We start from the raw sequence: 21,447 nt of genomic DNA, 5'->3' as shown, positions 1-21,447 counted from the left end.
TAAGTCTGGTGGACGAGTCCCCTCTGCACTGGGCGGTGTATCCCTCACACTTAGTTTCCTCCGGAGCATGTCCCTTCTCCACGATCCTCCATCCAACCCCTGATATTCCCAGGGCCTCCATGCGGATGATCAAGTATCTCAAGTGGCTCCTATGAGCCTGTTGGTCAAGAACCGACCCCCTTCATGCTGCCTCAACTTAGGCAGCTTGTGCCTGGAGGATAGGTGTGTGGCTATATCCACCTCTGCCTCTCCAGCACTTATACTGATCCCGTCTGCCCCCATGTGCTGGGTCTGTGAGGGATTCTACCATTGCTCATTTAAAGCTTATCTCCTGTTCCAGTGATTTATTGTTCTCTTTCCCACTGGACCCTTGTTACAACCTCTGTCTGCCTGCTGAGTCGTGGATTTTTTTTTTTTTCTTTCTCCTCATCAAAGATCAGACCCACAGGATATCTTTTGTGGATTCTTTCTCATCTCTACCCAGGTCTTCCCAGGGATCCAGCTTTTGGGGTCTCAGTAAAACTTCTGTATTACTAGTCATAGCCTCTTTTTGGCCTTGAGTGATCAAGGAGCAGGTCAATACTTCCATTTCTTCATCTCTTTTATTCAGTCTACCTGCTAAGTCAGAGAGAGGCCAGCGCTGAAACCCCAACCTTACACTCCGTTCTCACTGCATTCCAGGCCCCCTGATTTCCCCCTTTGGGATGCCCCCTCAGCCTCCAACAGATCTTGTGTTATCCATTGCATTATCCAAGCCACCTTGGCAGCTGTTCACTGGCACCATGCCCCCCTCCCCCGATATGCTACTCCCAGGATTTGTACTGTTTGCTCCAGATCCTTGACAGTTCTTAGAACATCTCCATACTCCCTGGGGAGACCCACACCTATCAAACAGCCTTGCCGCTCCATACCACTTGGAGGAAGACTGCCTTCCTGGAGTTTTTCCCCCGATGGCTCTTGGCCAAAGTGGCTCTATTATATATCTGCCTCCTCTATCTCCACAAACCTTACAGGGATAACCACCTCTATTATATATCTGCCTCCTCTATCTCCACAAACCTTACAGGGATAAACCACCATGTCAAGGTCTCCTCTGTAACCATCCCTGCCCCCTCCCCTCCCCCTCACATCACTTCACTCCATCTACTTGTTTCATTTACCGTATCAGGGACGTCATTGCTCTTCCCAAACTTATTCTTCTGATTCCGGCAAATGTTGCTAAAATTCCTTCCCAGGGGGAGACATAAGCAACCTCTCCTAAGGTCCCAATGACAAACCAAGGCACAATGCCACCAAAGTTCATTCTGGCGAATGAGTTTACTACTTGTTGAGCAACTGGTCACACCCAGAGAGGTTGACCCAACAAGATGAGGGCTTTCCCATAGACACACAGATGGAGCCCCAGCCCCAGAGGCAGCTGAACACTCAAGAAGGGTGTGGAGTATGTAAATTGTCAACAATCACGGATAGGATGATTTTCCCAAGTGGGGCACAGATGAAGGCCCCGAGATGGCAGTTGGTTGGATTGAAGGACAGTCATTAACTACACTAGTTTTATACCTCTCACCCCAACCCCTTCAATCCAAGTCACTGGCTATTGTCGTCTGGAATTAGAAACCACAGTAGACAGCTAAGCAGCATTTTGACACAGGCACCAGAAGACTTCCGAAAGGGCTTACTCAGGTCCAATTCTCAGTTGTTCACAGGTCTATTCTGACAAGTGGCACAGGAACCACTTTGGAAAAAGAAGTTTGAGTCCTTGTCCCAGCTTTGTCGCTCACTCTCTGTGCATCCTAGGCCTATTTCTCCCAGCACTCTGTTTTCCTACCTTTAACTTAGACAGTCTATGTGAGTTCTTTGATCTTCCCTCTCTGTGAAGTTCTGTCCCATTCTATTCTCACCTTTCTATCCCCTCAAATTCATGCAGGCAAGCAGGGTGGAGAGTAGAAGGGTGTGCTGAAGCCTTTGAAAGAAGCCTGTTGCATTCTCATGCCTTCTTTTCTTTCTCCTTAGGTATACAGTTTTGCACAGCAGGCAACACCAGGAACTGGAGAAATTGCCCATACACAATGACCCAGAGTCCCTGGAATCGTGCTTCTGATTGAAGACATGGCTTGCCATTTAGCCATCCATTCCCATCCATGTCTGCATGAACAGGATACCCTGGACTCACTCTTGACCCTGGGCATCACTAGTGGAGCATGAAGCACAGGGGGCCATGGCCCAGTGAAGGTACACAGAAGATGGTGTTGAGTGGAACCTGAATCCAGCACATCAAGGATTTCAGAACTGTGTGGAGACCAGACATCATCAGACCCAGTGCCCTACCCAGAGCCCAAGTGGCCCCTCCTATTGCATACTGACATGTGGTCAGTCTCTGCTTGCACCTCTCCAAGCATAGGAGCTCACCACCTCCTAGTGCAAGCCCTTCTGTGGTAGGAATGCTCCGAGTGTGCGGAATCTCCGTCATTCATTGGCACACAAGTCGCTTGCTGTTCTAGCTTCTGCTGGGGCAGTGCAGTTGGTCTTCTCTGTCACTAGAACACCTCCAGTTTCTTACTCATTATCCAGCTTCTGGACAAGCCTTGGTGGGCTCCACATGTCTGTCTCGAGGCAATGAAGTACTGACATGGAAGATGTCAGGAGTTTTGGTTTACAACTGTGTACATCTTTCTTTCTCTCTCTCTCTCTCTTCCTTCCTTCCTTCCTTCCTTCCTTCCTTCCTTCCTTCCTTCCTTCCTTTTTTCATCCTTTCTTCATTTTTTTCCTTTCTTCCTTTCCTTTTTTTCTCTCTCTCTTTCCCTCCCTCCCTCCCTTCCTTCCTCTCTTCCTTCCTTTCTCCTTTTTCTTTCTTTCTTATTCATAGCACACTACTTGAGGATAAGCTTTAAAGACTCTGCTTAGGTTTTGCCTTTGGATCTATTACCAAGAGATTTCTATACAGCTGGTGTGTGTGTGTTTGTGTGTGTGCACACATGCACACATATTCATGTGTGTGTAAAGTTGCCATTTTCCCCATGGCATATGAGCTGTTGGGTCATTTAGAATGAATCTCTATTCATTTTCCTTCCAGGACAGTGGACTAGAACCCTGTTTGCTATGGATGTTGACAAAGAACAGTCTTATAATTGAAGAATTAAGGAATGTGGTAGGGAGTTAGGAGGATGGCTTGGTGTTTAAGAGCACTTGTTGCTCTGGCAGAGGACCCAGGTTTGGCTCCCAGAATCCACATGGTGGCTCACAATCATCTGCAACTCCAGTTCCAGGGGACCAGACAGCTCTTCTGACTGCCACAGGCTCCTGCACACACATGGTGCACATACATATGCTCACACACACACACACACACACACACAGAGAGAGAGAGAGAGAGAGAGAGAGAGAGAGAGAGAGAGAGAGAGAGAGGTAAAACAAGCTAAAATAAAAAGGAGGAAAACTGCCTTTTAGGGATGACCAGGGTCCTGTAAGGAAGAGATCTGGCCCTAGGCCATTTTTTGTTTTGTTTTGTTTTGTTTTGTTTTGTTTTGTTTTGTTTTGTTTTGAGCAAAGAACAAACACATCTTCATGTAGTGGGAACTGTCATTGACTCCTGCCTGCCTGCCCAGGAAGCTAGTTCACCTCCATTTTGAACACATTTTGCAGAACGTCGTCCTTTGTTCCAAACCCCAAGATGTTTTCTTCCTCATGTTAAAGCTGTCATCACCGTGTTCTTTGTTCTGGATCAGTTATTTCTTCAAGACAAAGAGAAGACTTGAGACTCAGAGGAAGGTTTTCCTTCTTTCCTGCTGACAAAGACCAGTTTGCTTTAGTACTGGTGAAACAGAGGAAATAGAGAAGGTGAACATGGCTTGGCATCATCATGCTGCCAACTACAAGATGGGAATGTGTCAACCACAACTTTTCCTTGCCCTGTTTTAACTCCTCATTCCTTCTCTATCTTCTCCTCCCCCCTTCCATCTCTATCCCTTATTATTCTTCTTTTACTTTGTTGAGACAGGGTTTTTCATAGCTCACACTGGCCTCAGACTCACTGTGTAGATGAAATGAACTCCTGATCCTCCTACCTCCATCTCTCTAGTGTTAGGGGCACAGGCTTGAGCCACCCCACCAAGTTCTATTTGACTTTCTACATCCTGTGATGACAGGTCACAATTCCTTCTTTGTCCTTGTTTAATCTATGAAGGAAAAACTCACTGGCCATCCTTCCATTCCCCATCTTCAGATACAGTGAGAAGGAATGATCGTCCCTCACAAAGGAATGAAGTGACCAACTATCTAGGTTTAACACTGAAAGTCTCATATCCCAAGACACTCCACAGCCCTTGGCAAATTAAACATAGTGACCACACTTATGGGACTCTCCTACACTGAAAAGTAGTAAACTACTTAGAGCCAAATCCCTGTTTTTCCATGAAATATTTGAAGGGTCTAGGAATGACATGACATGGTGATAATCCAAATGCAAACTCATGAGACAAGACTGGATTCATTCTCTCTGGAGAGCTAGTAACCTGGCATTAGCTCAATCCATGGCTTCCAGGAATTAAGATGACACAGTTTGAGTGTGGAAGACTGAGAAGACACATAGCTCTATGGGGCTCAAGGAGATCTAAACTTGCCCTCTTTTCAGGAACATCCTCTTTCAGGAAGCTCATTATGTTTGATTGTGAGCCAGCTACTCTTGCCAGATGCACATTGGCAACCACTGGATGTTTAAGGAAGTCTGTGTCCATACCTGGGATAAATGGAATCACTGCATTTGACTTTGTAGTCCAGGGGAATACGCAGTTCTGAAGATCCCCATCCCAACTTGTTGGGAGCCACACTGATCCAATGCTCAGAGGCCCTGATGAATAGGGGAATGCTAGTTCTAGTCCAGAAGCAGACCTGGCAAGGTCCAGCCTAAGGCCTGGACTTCGAAGGAGTTAAGATTTTGGTTCTTGGAACCCAGTTTTCCCCTCAGAAGGACTGTGGTTATCAGTCCTAAGGCAGCTGTGTCTGAGGTATCCTGTGTTCTCTTGCCAACATTTTCTGATTCAGCTTTCTACTGACCTTGGTCATTCTCGTTCTGCAAATAGTACACAAAATGCTGTGTTTCTTAATAAGCTTGCTCAGCTTAATACATAGCTTGTGCAATACCTCCCAACCCCAGCTTTCCTATCTTTTCATCTGGCCATACCACTTAGAACGCTGTCGCTGAAGAAGGTCCGGGTCACCAACCCTCTCCATTAGCAACTAGGAATAAAACGTATAATGTATTGGGGTTTTTTTGTTTTTGTTTTTTTTTTTTTTTTTTTTAATATCTGAGATTTCACCTTTTACTCTAACATTTCTACTTCCTGCTGCCAACTTGCTCTGTCCTGAAGCAAATAACTGTGTGAGAAATGGGGTAGGGTAGGACATTGGGAGTAGGTGAGGGAGAGACTCAGCGAGGGGCCAGAGGGTGGAGATGACCAAATGACCATTAATACTGTCTTCAAGCAAGAACACAATGTCTTCTTGGTGCTGTGCTAGCTAGCTATTTCTCTTTGGTATTGTGGCTCTCTTAGGTGAGAGACAGATGGTGCTTTTCTTTTTTTCTAATACTTCAGTTTGCCTGGGTCAAAATCTGGTCCTGGGAGAAAAACAAAGGCCAGTACACTTGCCTCTTTTGGTCAAAAGGTTGTCCTCTTTCCACACAGTGTAGAAAACTAAGACTAAGTATTTGATTTACATGTAAACAATGCAGGGACAGACTTGAAGATCTCCGTTCAGGCACACTGTTGTGCTGGCCCTGAGCAGAACTTGCTTCAGGCTCTTCTGTTCTACAACACGCAGATGGTTTCTGAGTCAGCTGGATCTGTGTGAATGTTCCAACATGCCTCACCAAGGGCCACTGTTACAAGTTTTGCTAAGTACATGCTTTGCCTGTACTGTTAATTGCGAAACATCATCATTTCACTTACAAAAATTTAGTTTGGAAGGAAACATTTTATCAGACCCAAAATAGAAAAATCAGTTTTATCTACTGTAAATAGAAAGCAGCCATAGATATAAACTAATAAAAATAAAACCACACTATTAAATTCGAACCAGATGCCAATATTGGGAATGTGTCCCTTGCCTCTGCATGTACCAGAAAGAGGAGGAAGTTTCCCTTCCTCCTCTCTGGGAGTTGGAAGGGTTGAGAAAGAGAATTTAGAGAATAAATTCCAAACTATAGAAATTCACTGATTTAATATGTTACATTCCATGTTTTTGGAAACAAAGAAGGAAAACAAACTGCATAATATTTTTATCAGTATTATATTTAATTCAGATTGTTTCCTTCTCTGCCTAGTATTTTAGCTCCTTATAAACTTAATGAATAGTAATAACAATAAGAATAGTAATAACAATAAGCAGAACAATAAGAGAAGTGGACATCTAATATACTTCTTTATGCTGGGCGTTTGGTTAAGGGTTTTCCATGGATTTTCTCATAAAAACCGTTCCTACAAGTACCAACATTACTCCCACTTTGAAAATGAGCCGACCTTAGCCGAGATACCATGTGACATCACTGCCCTGACAAGTATAGATGTGGGATTTAGGTCTACACCTCCTGATTCTAAAGGTCCAGCATCTTTTAAACATTGCCAACGGCTTTCAATGGTAGGATGCATTTGATCTACAATGAAGAATTGGACTGTGCTAGGAGAGAACAGGAGCAAGCTCTTTATGCACACGGCCTAAGTACTTTTCCTCCCATATCATCTTGGGACCCAGAGCTGTGCCTGTTCTGGTCTGAGCTCTGCCATTCTCTTTCTCTTCTGTTTTCTCCTCTGGATGTCCTCTCCACAATTAAATGATGGAGGTACTCTGGTCCACAGCAAAGCAGCAGGAAGGTGCAGTGATCTTCCAGGCTCTCCAGCACTCAGAGCCTGAGGTTAGTGAATAGTCAGCAGCAAACTGAGAGGCAAATGGATGAACCCTGAACACTGCAGAGCATTATCAAGGTGGCCCCGCAAAAGGCAATTTGAATTATCCATATTTCTTGGCTGAGTTGAAACTCTATGTGAACGTAAGCCAAATTTTCCCAGTGAGTGTATCCATTGTCCACTCTGAGCACTTTACAGTTTCTCCACCCATTCACAAGGTCTCGGAACCTCACAGCAGCTCGAGCTACGGAGCTTGTGGTTCAGTTTTATAGACAAGACTTTGTCACAGCAAGTGACTTATCCAAAGACACGTGACAGAAGCCGGATGGAAAACTCATTAGGTCCTCCTGTCCTAGTACAGTGCTTTCCTCCTACATTAATTATGGCTTATATAATTGACACATTTATGCACTCCATTCCCACTCTAAAAAGTCTCTATGACACAGATACAGTAAATACTCACTCTCACCTCAGTCCCATTCCATTCCCAAGGTGGGGCAAGGGGTGGGGAGGTGGGGGTTGGGAAAGCTTTGTTAATCACTTGGCCTATGTAATTCAGTAATCTGTGGTTTTGTTTGCTGTTATATATGAATAAGGATGCTGTACGTAATCTGCTATTTGCCCTTCAATAGTAAACCCCTTACATCATTTCACATCAACCCTTGAGTGCTTCATGCTGTAAGCCTTGCAAAGTGGGTGATTCCACAGCTAACTGCACCCAATGTCTTCCATGAGCTCACTTGGCCTGCTTTCCGGATGAAGTGGCAGCTCAGACAGAGCAGCTGTCCGTTGGCAAGAGCCAGCCCCACAACGAGTCTCACCTGGCTTCCTTCCCCTTCGAGGGACAGACTTGTCTTTGCGATCAGACTCTGCTTCCCCAAATCCCTAAGCACCTGCTTTTGACCGAGTTATCTATACTGCTAAGCTGGGTGAGCATGTGTTGAGTTGTGACGAGCTTAGGAGGCATTTGGTAATCAACCCCTCAAAGTGCCAGTGTCAAGTGTTGCCTGATGAGTTCTCCTAGATCACTGTCCTAGACTATGGGAAGATGAGGGGGAAAGCTGTGAAAATAAACTGACAAATACACTCTCACAACCAGAAAACCAAACAAACCTTTTATAATGAACCTGGGATTATACTGGATGCTCACATTTGACCCCCACCGCTATCTGGTGGGGGTGGGTAACTATTATCACTTTATAAATGAGGAAAGTGAGGCTCCAGCATAGCTTGTAACTGTCTCCTGCTCACAGCTATTGTCTATCTGAACCCAGGACTTCTGGCTCCATGTCGGGATTCACTTCAAGAATCCTACTGTCAGCTGTTTAAAGTACTAAACCCATATCCCTGGCAGCATGGAATACATGGCTCCTTCTGAAGCTGACAGAGGTCACCTGTGAATCATCTAAAGCCTTTTAAAAACAGGTCATTGTACCACAAAGCTGGTGACATAACCGAATGGATGGGAAACCATTTTCCTTCAGGTGTGGGCACACTGGCCTGGGGGCCAACACATGTATAAACCTTCAGGATGGTTTTTACTTTTCAATACATTTGAGTAGAAATTCAAGAGTACTATTTTGTGATGTATTATGTGAAATTCGAAGTTCTGTCTATAAATAAAGTTTTGTCGTAATATAGCCATGTTTGTGTGCTGTCTGCGGCTTTCACACATGTAGAGAATGTCCATGGCCCAGTGAGCACAAAATATTTACTCTTTAGTCCACAGCTTGCTAGCCTTGCTATAATGCAACCACTAGCAGCTATTTGTTCATAGACATTTTTCAGTGTCTACGAGAGTGGGTGGCCTCCAGTCTTGTGTTTTCGCCTACCTTTGTCATCTTTACAAAGGCTCTTAGGGCCCTGCTGTATTTAATAAGTTTGTGGTAAACCAAAGTAGTTAAAGAGCAGTGACCTCTTGTGGCTGATGTATGCATTGTTTAGATGAGTTTCTAGGAAGGGACGAACTAGGGACAGGTTGAGTCTTAACTGAGGATTGCAGGTTATTATTCTGCCTCTATTTTCTGCTTCTTCCTGAGCAGTTATAACCCAAACGGTGAGCTAATTAAAACAATGAGTTAAAAAACAATGCACTGAAAAGATGAACTATAATTAAGATTTTTAAAAAATCATGTATTTCAAGAATTTCAAAAGTCCTGAAGTAAAGACTTTGGACACAGGCATTGATCATTCAAGAGTTCAGTGTTAGGGAACTCACAGGCACTCTTGCTCTTCTGTCATTAGCAAGTAAATAAAGTTGAGATCAGAAACTCAGATTTCTGTCCTACCCAGCAAAAACCAGGTCCTGACCACAACTGACTGAATCATTTTTTTCTTGGTCTCAAGTTAATCCCTGGAAACAGAAGCTATACAAATCCCAAAAGACATGACACTTTCTACAGATATTCACATACGCACACACACACACTTCTTTTGTCTTCAGCCTTTAGCTTCTGGAGCCTGTTAAGGTCACTTATTTGCCAAATGGCAAAGCCAGCACTGGGGTGCTGGTGATGCATTAAAAAGAGTGACTGGCACCATCACTGCTTCCGGGAGCAGCTTCTGGCCATCAGAGGAAGGCAGCTCCTCTGAAGTAGTTTGTGATTTATTTTCTCAGCATTCTGTGCAGGTCTGAGTGTGCTGAGCATCTTACAGCCACTTTTACAATGGATCAGAAAGTGGATACTAGCATTGTTAGCTGTAACTACACACTGCTCTTCTTGAGATTTTTTAAAAAAAGTTATTACAATATATTCAGTCTGTATCCCAGCTGTAGCCCTCTCCCTTATCCCCTCCCAACCCCTCCCTCCCTATTCTCCTCCCATGCCCCTCCCCTACTCCATGGACACCAGGTGGTCCTCCTCCCCTTCCATCTGACCCTAGCCTATCAGGACTGTCTGCACAGTCTTCCCCTGTGTCCTGGTAAGGCTGCCCCATCCCGGGGGAGTGGAGGGGGATGATCAAAGAGCAGGCCACTCAGTTCATGTCAGAAAGAGCCCCTGTTCCCCTTTCTAGGGTACCCACTTGGAGACTGAGCTGCCATGGCTACAACTCTGCACGGTTCTAGGTTATCTACATGAATGGACATACTGTTTTTTGTGTAGTATTTCCTACTGTAAAATATGGTTTCAAGTCAATGGCAAGAATAAAGTTTTTACTAAATGTTTATTTTTTTATGTTCAAGTTAAAGCATATACACAATTGAATGCGGAAATAAATAACTAGAAATGCTCTGGAAACTTTCTTTGCCCTTCAAATTCATTTTTTAAGTTCGTGAATCTTTTCATTTAGACGAATATGCCAAATATAAACACTAAGAAAAAAAGAACTACATCTTCGTACAGAAACAGAGTCTTCTCTGACTAAGGGTTTAGTTGGCATTATGGTGACAAAAACACACAAGATACAATACTTTAGCAGGTGCACTAAGACAGCTCTGCTGGAGAAGAAAAAGGCACAGACCGAAGGGACAACGGTGAGTGGCAGGGTGAATGGGCTCAGCCACCCGACGCTGAGAACTAAGTTAGGAAAAGTGAACAAAATCAATGCTCAAATTATTTGCCTTCATTCAAATGACTTCTTTAAATTAAGATGTATAAACACAGGATATAAAGATGTTACTTTTGGAAGTATCTCTGTATATTTATCTATATATAAATCTCTGTATACAATTTCCATGTTCTGTATATATTTCCTATATAACAAACTGAGCCAGGGCCTCCCAATTCCAAGCCCAAGGTTCCCATGTAGATTCTTGGCCACTTTGGGCCAGAAGAGCCGGGAAAGGTCTATTTAAATGTAGTCATCTTCCACTGGCTCTCCATTTACATCACAGTAGTGGATGAAAATTGCCACTACTCGCTGAAATACACCCCTCTTCATCTGGCGCATCTCTGAGATCTCCTCTCCTATTGTTTCCATACAAATGTCTGCAGACAACTGTCCTTTCCTCCGAGGAGCATAGATAGTACCTGGGAAGTGAGAAAAAGAACAGAGATACTTGTAATTAGAACCACTTGGGACATGAAATACTAGTAAATACTAGTATGTCCTGTAGCTGATGCAAGAATAACTCATCAAATTTGTCTTCACAATAGGTTTTATATCAGATTTGATGCCAAAGACAGCACACATGATCAAAATCTCCAGGTAAAAATAATGCACCAAGGAGTAAATTATGCATAAATACAAGTAGTTAAAAAATTCACCTTCTTGTATTTATTTCAAAGCTTTACCTATAAGTGAATAGACAAATATGCTAACACTTAGAAAAATTGTATTAAAAGCTTCCCCACAACTTCTCTACTTATATCACAATAAGCTGCCACGACACACAACAGTACCTCCCAAGAAAAAGCAGGCAACTCATTAGCACAACTGAACAATTCTGAAATAGCACGTTTGTAAGTCAGGCATGGGGGACCATACCAAATGCAATCCCAGCAACCTTGATTAGGTATTCAAGGCCAGAGTCGATACACAGACAATTCGAGACAGGCTTGGGCTACATGAGACTCTGTCTCAAAAAACCAAGTTTTATAACTGGCAGGTATGTTTTTCATAGTGTCCTAAATTAAATCTCTAGCACATATACATATGTACCAGAAAAAAAAAAAAAAGGAAAATCTGCAGGAATTCTCATCATGAAGACTAATATTAGATCCACCGTGCATCTGTGGCACCAACTCAGAGCTGGGACTTTTTCAAGACATATTAAAATATTAATGAAAACTGCATTGTCTCTAATTTGCAAACAAAATATTAACTATTTAACAGAGTAAGGTCGACTCAATCTAGAGAATAAAAGCCAAATCAGGTCATAATTACTCTCTTCATCATCTTCAAAATCATATCTGGCAAAGCTGTTGGGTTCTGCTGCCCGCAGTGACCTCAGCCAAGGGAAGTCAGAAATCATGGAATATGGTGCTCCATCTACCATACCTGAAATAAACAGACAGCTGTGAGTGCCCTGTTAGTATGGGAATGTTGACAGCAGCAAACCAGACTTAAGAGCTATAGCTAGTACAGAGACGGAGCCAGCAGCCTTCAAAGTCATTTCTAACCATCATAATTCTTAATTTTTACCTACCTTTTATATGTCAACAGATTCTGCTTATGCTAGGGATGGTGAAGATAAACAGACAGACCACCTATATATCTAGTTTCTGCCTCTTGCAGGGATGCAAACCTCTCATTAGCCTCACGACTTCTGAGACACTCTACCTCCCCTCGGCCTGCCCCTCCCACCTAGGGCACAAGCTTACAATTTAGTCCTCTAATCTAGGTAAGTTCTTACCCTCTAAAGTGTAGATTTCTCTCCCCCAGGGGTACTTAGGGTACTTCTTTAAATCTTCTTCAGTTCGAGTGGCTTCCAGGAAGAATTCATATTTAATGAGCTCTCTGAAGGCAACAGGAAGAAAATCAAGTATTTATGACTGAGAGAAGAATGCTGGTAGAAAGTCACTGCCTGACTACTCAGGCTTAGAACCCACCAACTGTCTCAGGGGGAACGACGACTCTCTGGCAGCCTCCGGTCGCTCCAACTTGAGAACACGTCTAACCAGGTCAATGCTACATTCTTTATTATCTTTCAAATCACATTAAGGAAAGAAAAAGGGAAGTCCCTGAGCAAATAAGTTGTACATTAAGGGTAACTAGTACAATGTTTGTATGATTAAAAAACAACAATTTTCTGAAAAGTGAAGCACCAGACTGTTACCATCCTCCACGACTGGAGAAACAACATGAAACATGCCTGCGGTTCCTTATAATTTTTTCTCTAAGTTTGAATAAAATCTACATAAATGCACACATGCTTTTAAGTTTGAAATTTTGTTTCATCAGTTTGTTTTATAAGCCCAATTAGAATCATTTAAAATAAAAATTTTGGATTTGCTCCTAGGAGCATCCAATAGAAGAAATGATGGAAAAAGACTTCACAGAAGGGGCACAGTCACTTACTGATTGATGTTGGCTATGGTGTCCATCCAGTTGCGAATGCGCACCTTGTTCCGCACGTTGGGGGGATTGCTGAACTCGTGGATAATACAAATGTGATAGGGGTAGGGACCGCTAAATAGCTTCTGCTCCAGAGTTAGTGTATCTACCTAGGGAAGACAACAGAAAAAGGTCTTTGGAGTAAGATTAAGTCTGAGACATGTGTCTATTAGATAGTTTTGAAACTCCTGGTTGATTTGAAAATCAAATTAATTAGCTCTGTCCCCAGAGTACAGCTTGCCATGTTTGGATTAAGCCTTAGCAAATTCTCTGCACAGCAGGCTCAGCAATTTCTCCCCCACTGCTCTGTAAGTAGCTGTTAAGTCAGAGAGAACTGATTTAGGTAGCTTGTCTCTGTCAACTCCATATCCTCTGAGGATGTCCTTAACAGGTTTCATTGCAGGCTGCATTAGAGAACTCATGGTGAGCACAAGTTGGTCTCATTGGAACAATTGCTAACTTTTAAGGACAACATGTTTCGGGCCTCTTTGTGGATTTTGTGTTGGCAGGACATGCTCATCTCTAGCTTTGCAGTATCACCCTCTTTCAGTGGAGCATGTGTTTAATTCCTGTATAAAAAGAAAACCTTCCTGAAGGAAGAATAATGTTGTTTAGTTGTAAGCATGGTAGCCAGTTTTAAGATTAAGACATTTAAGAATTTGATGAACTTATTTGGGGGCCTCAATCTCAGAATCCAGGAGTTGTTTAATGTTTACTTTTGACAAGAAACATCATCCTACATACACACTTAACTTTTAATAATAATTAGTTATCATACTATTGCTTACAGTATACCAGCAACTGTCCTAGTATATCATCTGTACCAACACTGTAAGTATATGATTCTAATTTTACATTTCAGAAATCATGAGACAAAAATTAAAGAACTTGCTCTAAGTCACAGCACAATCTGAACAGGGGTCTGTGGTCTGAGCATATGCTTGTCAACAGGCAACTTCCACTCTGCTGCATGAGTCCTGTGTAATCACTAAGAGTCCCTAAAGGTCTAGTAGAAAAGCATTAACAGGCAATATTGGCAAGACAATTTGGCTCGGCTATAAAAATTCCAGATTTTAAAGAATCATTATTGATGGTTAAACAAAAGGCATTAAGTCAACAAATATCAGCATGCTGTGTATTCTTTCATAAAAAGCAGCACTTGTTACCTGCTGCATGGGGCGCAGGTAGATGATGCGGTTCCTCTCTGGCGGCATCTTCAGTATTTGGTCTAGTACCTGATCCATATTTAGTTTCTTGCATTGTGCATAGTCAAATCGGTTTACAATCGGTGCATTTTCTACCTTTAAATGTTTCAGTACCCTGCACCTGGTAGCTAGAAAATAAAATAGTAAGCTCTATAAATAATGTATACAAGAGTACACAGCATATTCTAGAAGCATCTCTGAAAACTGGGCACAGGCACTGTGCTTGTAAACACAGGTACTGTGCTGGTCATCCACAGCAGCCGAGCTCTGACAACATGAATCAGCTCAGAAGGAGCCAGCTGTCCTCATGCTAAAGGAATATCATGGCCCCTCTTCTTTCGAATGTTGCCTGCTAAAGACAAGAACTTCCCAGCTGAAACTGCCCAGGAAACATTTAATAATGAAGTTTACGGAATGTGACATGACTATGTATGTTAAAGGTCATACATGGTAAAATTTACAAATATTACCTGGTATTATTGATAGGAACTGAACAGAGTTAATTTTAACTCCTGTCACAAATATAGAAACAATCTTGAGAAAAGGCCCAGAAATATGTGGATTCTAAAGTCTTTGGCTAGACATTTCAGCACTGTCAAAGATCTACTGAAAAGATTATAAAAAACATGACTGTTGTTCTTGTTCAACACAGCAAACAGGAGGTCAGAGAGAGGAGTATCTGCTTCTCAGCACATGATCTTTACTACTCTAGATTACCAACTACATCTCTAGCACTCCTTATTTCCTTTATTTTAAACTGCCTTGTTCAGTTTCAGAGAGAATCAAGTGGATGCAATTAACACGTCACAAAAACTTTTTATAAAGGCATCTTCTATAAGATCCTCAGTCCAAACATCATCATGTCCAGGAGCATGTGACCCTAGAACTTCCATGTCTAAACACTGCCAGCTTCCTGCCTTCAGGAGCATTGTTTCCTCTGTCACGTGGAGAAAGGAGGAATTAGACAGGAAGAGAGAAAATCAGATGGTTATATGGACCTGATGGCTCTGTGCTGTGAAACCAGACATAGTTAAGGCTAGATTTAACTCATTTCTGCATTCCGTCTGCCATAACCTTAGTTGTTATCTGTAGATTGAACTACTTATCTAAGATCTTATATCTCAGGATAAACTGAACTGATCAACTTGGTTTAAAGGGCAGAAGGTAGACCTGAGGCCACATGATCTAACATCAGGCTAAGAACTAGGAACATAGGGAGAATCATCTGGTGAAGCACAGCAGAGCAGTTAAGCCAGTCTCTATTTAAGAAGTGCTTCCTTGACAGTGCAGCCAGTCTTGAAGAGACATGATAGGCTAGGGTCAGATGGAAGGGGAGGAGGACCTCCCCTATCAGTGGACTAGGGGAGAGGCATGGGAGAAGAGGGAAGGAAGGAACGATTGGAAGGGGGCAGGGGAGGGGGCTATAGCCAGGATACAAAGTCAATAAATTGTAATTAAAAACAAAAACAAAAACATGCTTCCTTGCTAAGAGAATGAGATAACTAAGGGAGCGTCAAGAAGTTGCTTTAGATGCCCAGGGGCAGAGGGTGGAGTCCTAAGCAACACTTAACATGGAAGGACAACCCTGATGCATGCCTTTGCCTTCAGAGCTTTCTGTATCAAGAGGAAACTCTAAAAGGAGGTAGTGACTTGATCAGATATTCTGTGGCAAAAACCTTATCAGGTGAAATAAAACAAACAGACAAAAAAATTTCAAAATTTTGCAGTATGAAGCGTCTGACATCTTCAAGAGAGAGGGTCTTATCTGTCCTTTTTCTATTCTCCTAGTTTTATGACATGTTTGGAAGGTGCATTTTAATGGAATTTCTTTGCTTATCACCAGTACTACAGGAAACAGAAAATGTAAATAAACTGCTTTAACAATATTCCTACAATACTAATATTACAGAAAAGAGTATCAGCTGGATGTTTCCTTGAAGATGGTCTTGCTCTCTGGCCCAGGCAGGCACTGGCTTCACAGCAATCCTGCTTACAGCCTCTTAAGTGCTAAGATTACAGGTGTGAATCACTTGTCTTCTAGCATTCATACCTTGTACTGTGTTGTGTATGTAATGTATACATTTATGAATGTATAACACACATAATCATATTTTAATTCTTAACTTTTAATTTTTTGATTAGGTCTTAGTACATGGTACAAGTTGGCTTCAAATTTGCAATCCTCCAGCCTCAGTCTTCTGGGTAGCTAGGGTTGCTGCCTACATCAACTGTTTTGGCCTTAATTTTATAAAGGATTCATGATGTTCTTACATAATACAACCCCAAATACATACCATGGATGAACATCATCTTGGGGCAGTCTTTCAGCACTAAATCTGTGATTCCACAATTGGTCATTGTGACTCCAACAAGATTTTTGGATTTTAATACAAGAACCTATAATGGTAAGAGTTTAAAAGTTATAAGTGAGTGTATCTTCCCAGTGCTTTCTTTTCCTTAGGGGTCAAAGTCTTCTCTGTGACAACCTGGAAGCTATTAACCAAACGTTCTCTTTAGAATATGGGAAGTCTAGAGAGATGGAAACTTTGGTTTCTTTGCCTGAACGGGGCCTGGCCTGAGAAATGAGAGCCTTCCTCTCTACCTGTACATGGTCATCCTCAATCACAGGGTCGCTGGTGCTGGTAGACTTATCTGCAGTGCGCTTCCGTTTCATGGCATGACATGGCTTTGTTTTGGCAACTTCTATAAAAGGAAAAAAAAAAATCCAAATTTTACCCTTCTTTGCTTCCTCCCACAGAGCATTCTCAGTCACACAATGAAAACTCCATGACGACTCCCAAGTCTCAATGTGGTTGTTGAAATAGGTAGGAGGTGTCTCTAAAAGGTTGCTCTGAGTCACGATCACCTCTCCTACCTTAAGCATCCCATTCAGCATGCAACTCCCAAACCTCATCTATGTTGGTGTTACCCTGTGACTCAACACATTTTAGATACCTTTTCTGAATTAAACTCATGACTGCCCCACTACAGAAACTGCTGCTTAGTGAATACGTTTCAGTTCCTGACACTGGGGTAAATGCCTCAGCTGCACCTGTTCTCAGTAGTATTCCACACTGTAGTCCTCAATTATCTCCTCTTACCTATGGCTGAAACCATTAATCACTCCAGCTCTTTCTGTTCAGAACACCTCTTGTGCCTTCAGGGTTTGAAAGATGACCCATCCTAGCCAATCATCTAAGAAATTGATTTGCAACTTCAACTATTATGTATTGTTCTATAATTTCCAATATATCTGTCTCCATATTTAAACTAAAAATTTCTTAAAGGCAGCAACTTTTCTTTCAGTGCTAGCCATTATGAATTAATATGAACACTGACTAAAAACCTTGGCATTCAATACTGCAGGTACACAGACAAAAGATATACGTGCTAAATGCTTACTGTGTGTCCCGCACTGCCTAAGGGTTTTACCTATATTAGCTCATTTCTTATAGCAGTACTCAAATTAATTGATTTTTAAAATTTTCCTCACTAAATATAAGAGGAAACTGAGTCATGAGAAGGTAAAACAGCTTGCCAAGGTGTTAAGTGGGTATCAGGAGTCACACCCACTCAATTTGGCTCTAGTCACTATGTTACCAGCCCTACAGTATTTTTCAGTAAGGTTTTACCTCAATTTACTAGTATTTTACTAAAATGTTATAATTTAATTATAAGAACAAGTAAATTCCTATCTAAACTTAAACCTACACAATCTATTAAATCGATTAAGATATTGAAAGTCTTATCTTTATCTTTTTGTTTGTTCTGGTTTTTCGAGACAGGGTTTGTCTGTTTGTCTTGGCTGTCCTGGACTCAGAGAGATCTGCCTTCTTCTGCCTCCCAGATTGCCAGGATTGCAGGTGTGCACTCCCCGGTGCTCAGCCTTGTCCTCATTTTTGACACACAATAGCATGATAGCAGTGGGCACACCTTGGCTCAGAGAGCCAAGGAAAGAGCATGAGAACTATGAGAACTACTTCAATGTGGTTCTTTCACCACATTAGGTGCTCTGATAATGTGTTTCATAAATAAAATGAGGATTTAAAAAAAACCTTACAACCATTAATTTCAAAAACCGGAAATCACACAAAAGTAACTCTATTAACTTCTAATATACCTTTTCCATGCCACAAAGCCCTAAATTAAAAAAAATAAAAAACTAAACAATTTAAATGTTCTTCTGAACTGATTAAAAATTTCCCTAACAATCAAATTTATTCATGTATTAGGTATATTTCTGTCTTTAATGTTGTTAAAAGAGAGTGGCTTTAATTGACCTGTTAGCTTTAAAATAATCTGCAAATTACTCAAATAATTTTCCTTCCCAAGAGACCAAGATAATACTAAAATAATACTTTTAGAAAGTACTGATTTCTTTTCTTCCCAGAAAAAATGTATTAAACGTAAATTGGACATTTGCATTATGTTTTAACAATATTGGGAACTAATTTATGCAGGAAAACAGAAGAAAGTCTAAAGTAAGATTTTTTTCTTATTTTTAATCCAGGGAATTACTTAACCTAGGGGGGAAAAAAAAAGTCAGGCCATGAGACAGGTAAGAACGAAACTATAAAAGGGATAAGAAAAACCCAAGGCAAAAACATAAGAACCTTAAAGCACAACAGTTAATATAAATGGTTTATGTTTAAAAAAAAATCTAAAATCAACTATAAAATTTCACTGAGACAGATACCAAATAACTGGACATATACAACACTTTTAAATGAAACTCAGTGCTGGAAAGATAGTGCTTTCAGTCAGATTAAAGTTTTCCAAATTCTTGACATAACTGAAGAAGAAATAAGCAGAGGCATTTAATAAAATGAGAAGACAGTTTCTCTAGAACATGTGAGGGCAGGCCTTTCACAGATAAGGAAAGCTTGTACATCAGACGTCATGGAGATGAAACCCAGGCAACTACAGGTCTCATAGTGAGCGCAGGGCTGAGGTTCAGATTCAGGACGATAAAGAAGTAGAACGCCGGTGAGAGCAGCAGATTTGACTATTCCTAATGTTGTTCAGGTAGCTGTGCACTTCAAAATGATACCATTTCATGTCATACATACTTTCCCATGTATTTTTTAAAAAGAATCACAAAACATCTAAAATTCAAACTGGAAAAAGTAATTTTGCTATATAACAAAACCCCAGTTTACAAATCACAATGTGTTGTATCTTCAAATACAACTTATGTTTTATAGAACTGATGTCACTATAGCTATCTGCACATAGTTAAGTTTTACACTACTTTTTGTGGGCTTAACGCCTCATGAATTCAGCTTATTTAGTACATGAAAAAATAGGCTCTCTCTCTGTTGTGGGAATAGTTTTAAGATTTTAAAATTGAGATGCTTAAAACAAAATTAAAATCCATTACTATCTCCTGATATTCATTAGTAATTCAATAAAGGCAAGAGGGATCACCTTATAACAGAAATGTAACTGAGATTAAGAAATGTGTTCTGTTCATTTCAAACCAATGTCCCAGCACACACACTATGAACATATCAATGAAATGAACTGGTACGTGTGTGCATGCCTCTGTGTGTGTGTGTGTGTGCATGGACCTTCAACCAAATAATCTGAGGAAAACTAATTACTTACCTGCTTATCTCCTGCCAAACCTAGCTGGAAGCAAAACAGATTTCAGAAAAACAAAAAACAAAAAACAATCACTAAACCCCACAGAAGCAGAACCAAGAATGCACAGGAGACCTCACCAGCCCAGCTTCCTCACGCTCCTATCTTCCCCTAAGCACTAGGTCTTCCCCCAGGCGCCCTACGTGAGGGGTGGAGCAGCATTCTTCTATGGGGAATCCAGGGCAAACACACATGTGTACCTTTTCTTAAAGGTGAAATGATTCTGAGTTTTCTGAATCAAATGTATTTTACACCTCCTTTCACCAAAACACTTTTTAAAAATTATTTAAAAGTTTCTGTGATAAACAGAACTCCCATTTACCATACATTAGCTTTTTGTAAGAAAGCTCATGAAACAAGCTCGGGCCACTCTCCAGCCCTGCGCTGTAGTTGCTAGTCCTGGGAGCATTGCCATACCTGACTCAGATATCAGCGGTACATGGGACAGTCTGCTCCTGGCCCTGGTTAGGGGCCTCCGAGGGTAGTCTTCATTAGACTGCACGTCACAACTCTCAGGCTGGGAGCTCCCTCTCCTGTCCTCACCTGTAGCCCCACAGCCACTCCCATTAGTCCTCTCATCATGTGCTGGGCCTGAAGACCCCCCTTGAGGCAGAGTCCTAAAGGAAAAGGCGGATCTCGTACCATCCGGGCCATTCACAACACAGGCTCGGCTGGTTGAAGGACGTTCCTCATCAGAGCACCTGCTAGTTCTCCTTTGGGATTCCTGGGACCTGCGACAGCAGCATCTAGGGCAGACAGCGCTTTCTGCATCCCCCTCATCCATGGCCTCAGAGTCCTCTGAGCCACTCGGGGAGCAGACACACTGCCTGGACACATGCACTTCTGCAGGGCTGGTCACCGTCCTTGCAAAGTCGGGGCTCTGAGGAGCAGTGCTGGGGGAGCTGGAGTTTCCCACTGCGCTGGCAGCCGTGCTCCTGCAGCTGGGATCCACATCCTTGTGTTTTTTCTTTTCAGGAATGTCCCTAGCTGCTTTCATGTCAGCTTTGATCTGCTCGCTGGTGACCTGGCAGCCTTTCTCACAGCTGCTCTCCTCCAGGGGAGACTGCTTCGACTGGCCCATCTGGTGGGAGCTGTATCTCTTTCGAAGCGGAGTCTTGCCTTTTCCACTTACTGCTTATACAAAAAGAAGAATGGCCAGAGGAAAGACAAGATTTCAGTACAAATTCTAGACGAAAAGCAAGCATAAATCTGAAAAGGAGACAATGTGCAGTTTTCCTAACTGGATTCTTCACTGCTACAGAACTCTACAACAATCTCCGTGCTTCCCTGAATAGTTCTAACTTGCCTATTAGTGCCCACCATGATCTCATTCAAAACTAAGTGCACATCCAGTCCCATCTACCTGCACTCTGCCCCCAGTCCCAACGTTTCCCTCAATACAGCACAGCCTCACCACCCAAGGGCCTGGAGCTCTGTGCAATCCCTGGGAGTGACCTACCCTAAAGCTACCATAGTAATGCCTGCAACAGTGTGATCCATGCTTTCTACCTGACTTCAACTGGACTAAAGAACTGAAGGACAGACAGACTGTGACTTAATGCATGCTGTGATCCCTCTCAGCACCTACAAAGCCCCTACGGCACAACCAAGGCTTCATGAATACACAATGGAGCAAGCAAACAAGGTAGGTTTCTGGCCAGCACATACTTTAGCTGCCTGATAAAGAAACCAAATTTTCTAAG

General features: G+C 42.1%; 2 protein-coding genes across 8 annotated transcripts in view; one reads left to right on the top strand and one right to left on the bottom strand.

Annotated features, from left to right (window-relative positions):
* The window catches only part of Htr4 (5-hydroxytryptamine receptor 4), a 182,138-nt gene extending 172,207 nt beyond the window's left edge, over positions 1–9,931 (top strand). For all 3 annotated transcript variants that reach the window (XM_060377191.1, XM_060377193.1, XM_060377194.1), the window contains exon 7: positions 2,014–9,931. In XM_060377191.1, coding sequence (XP_060233174.1) covers positions 2,014–2,101 — 88 coding nt within the window. In that variant the 3' untranslated portion in view covers positions 2,102–9,931. The remainder of the gene's footprint in view (positions 1–2,013) is intronic.
* Positions 9,932–10,045: 114 nt separating this feature from the next.
* Positions 10,046–21,447, bottom strand: part of Fbxo38 (F-box protein 38) — a 47,100-nt gene continuing 35,698 nt past the window's right edge. For 4 of the 5 annotated variants that reach the window (XM_060377187.1, XM_060377186.1, XM_060377189.1 and 1 more), the window contains exons 15-22: positions 20,162–20,875; positions 16,704–16,804; positions 16,396–16,498; positions 14,063–14,229; positions 12,861–13,006; positions 12,196–12,299; positions 11,727–11,840; positions 10,046–10,870 (exon numbers count right to left, since the gene is read on the bottom strand). In XM_060377187.1, coding sequence (XP_060233170.1) covers positions 10,692–10,870; positions 11,727–11,840; positions 12,196–12,299; positions 12,861–13,006; positions 14,063–14,229; positions 16,396–16,498; positions 16,704–16,804; positions 20,162–20,875 — 1,628 coding nt within the window. In that variant the 3' untranslated portion in view covers positions 10,046–10,691. The remainder of the gene's footprint in view (positions 10,871–11,726; positions 11,841–12,195; positions 12,300–12,860; positions 13,007–14,062; positions 14,230–16,395; positions 16,499–16,703; positions 16,805–20,161; positions 20,876–21,447) is intronic. The other variant, XM_060377190.1, reaches the window with a different exon arrangement.

Source organism: Meriones unguiculatus, chromosome 2, assembly GCF_030254825.1.
Source record: "Meriones unguiculatus strain TT.TT164.6M chromosome 2, Bangor_MerUng_6.1, whole genome shotgun sequence".
Lineage (NCBI taxonomy): Eukaryota > Metazoa > Chordata > Mammalia > Rodentia > Muridae > Meriones > Meriones unguiculatus.
This window is presented reverse-complemented; position numbering and strand designations above follow the sequence as displayed.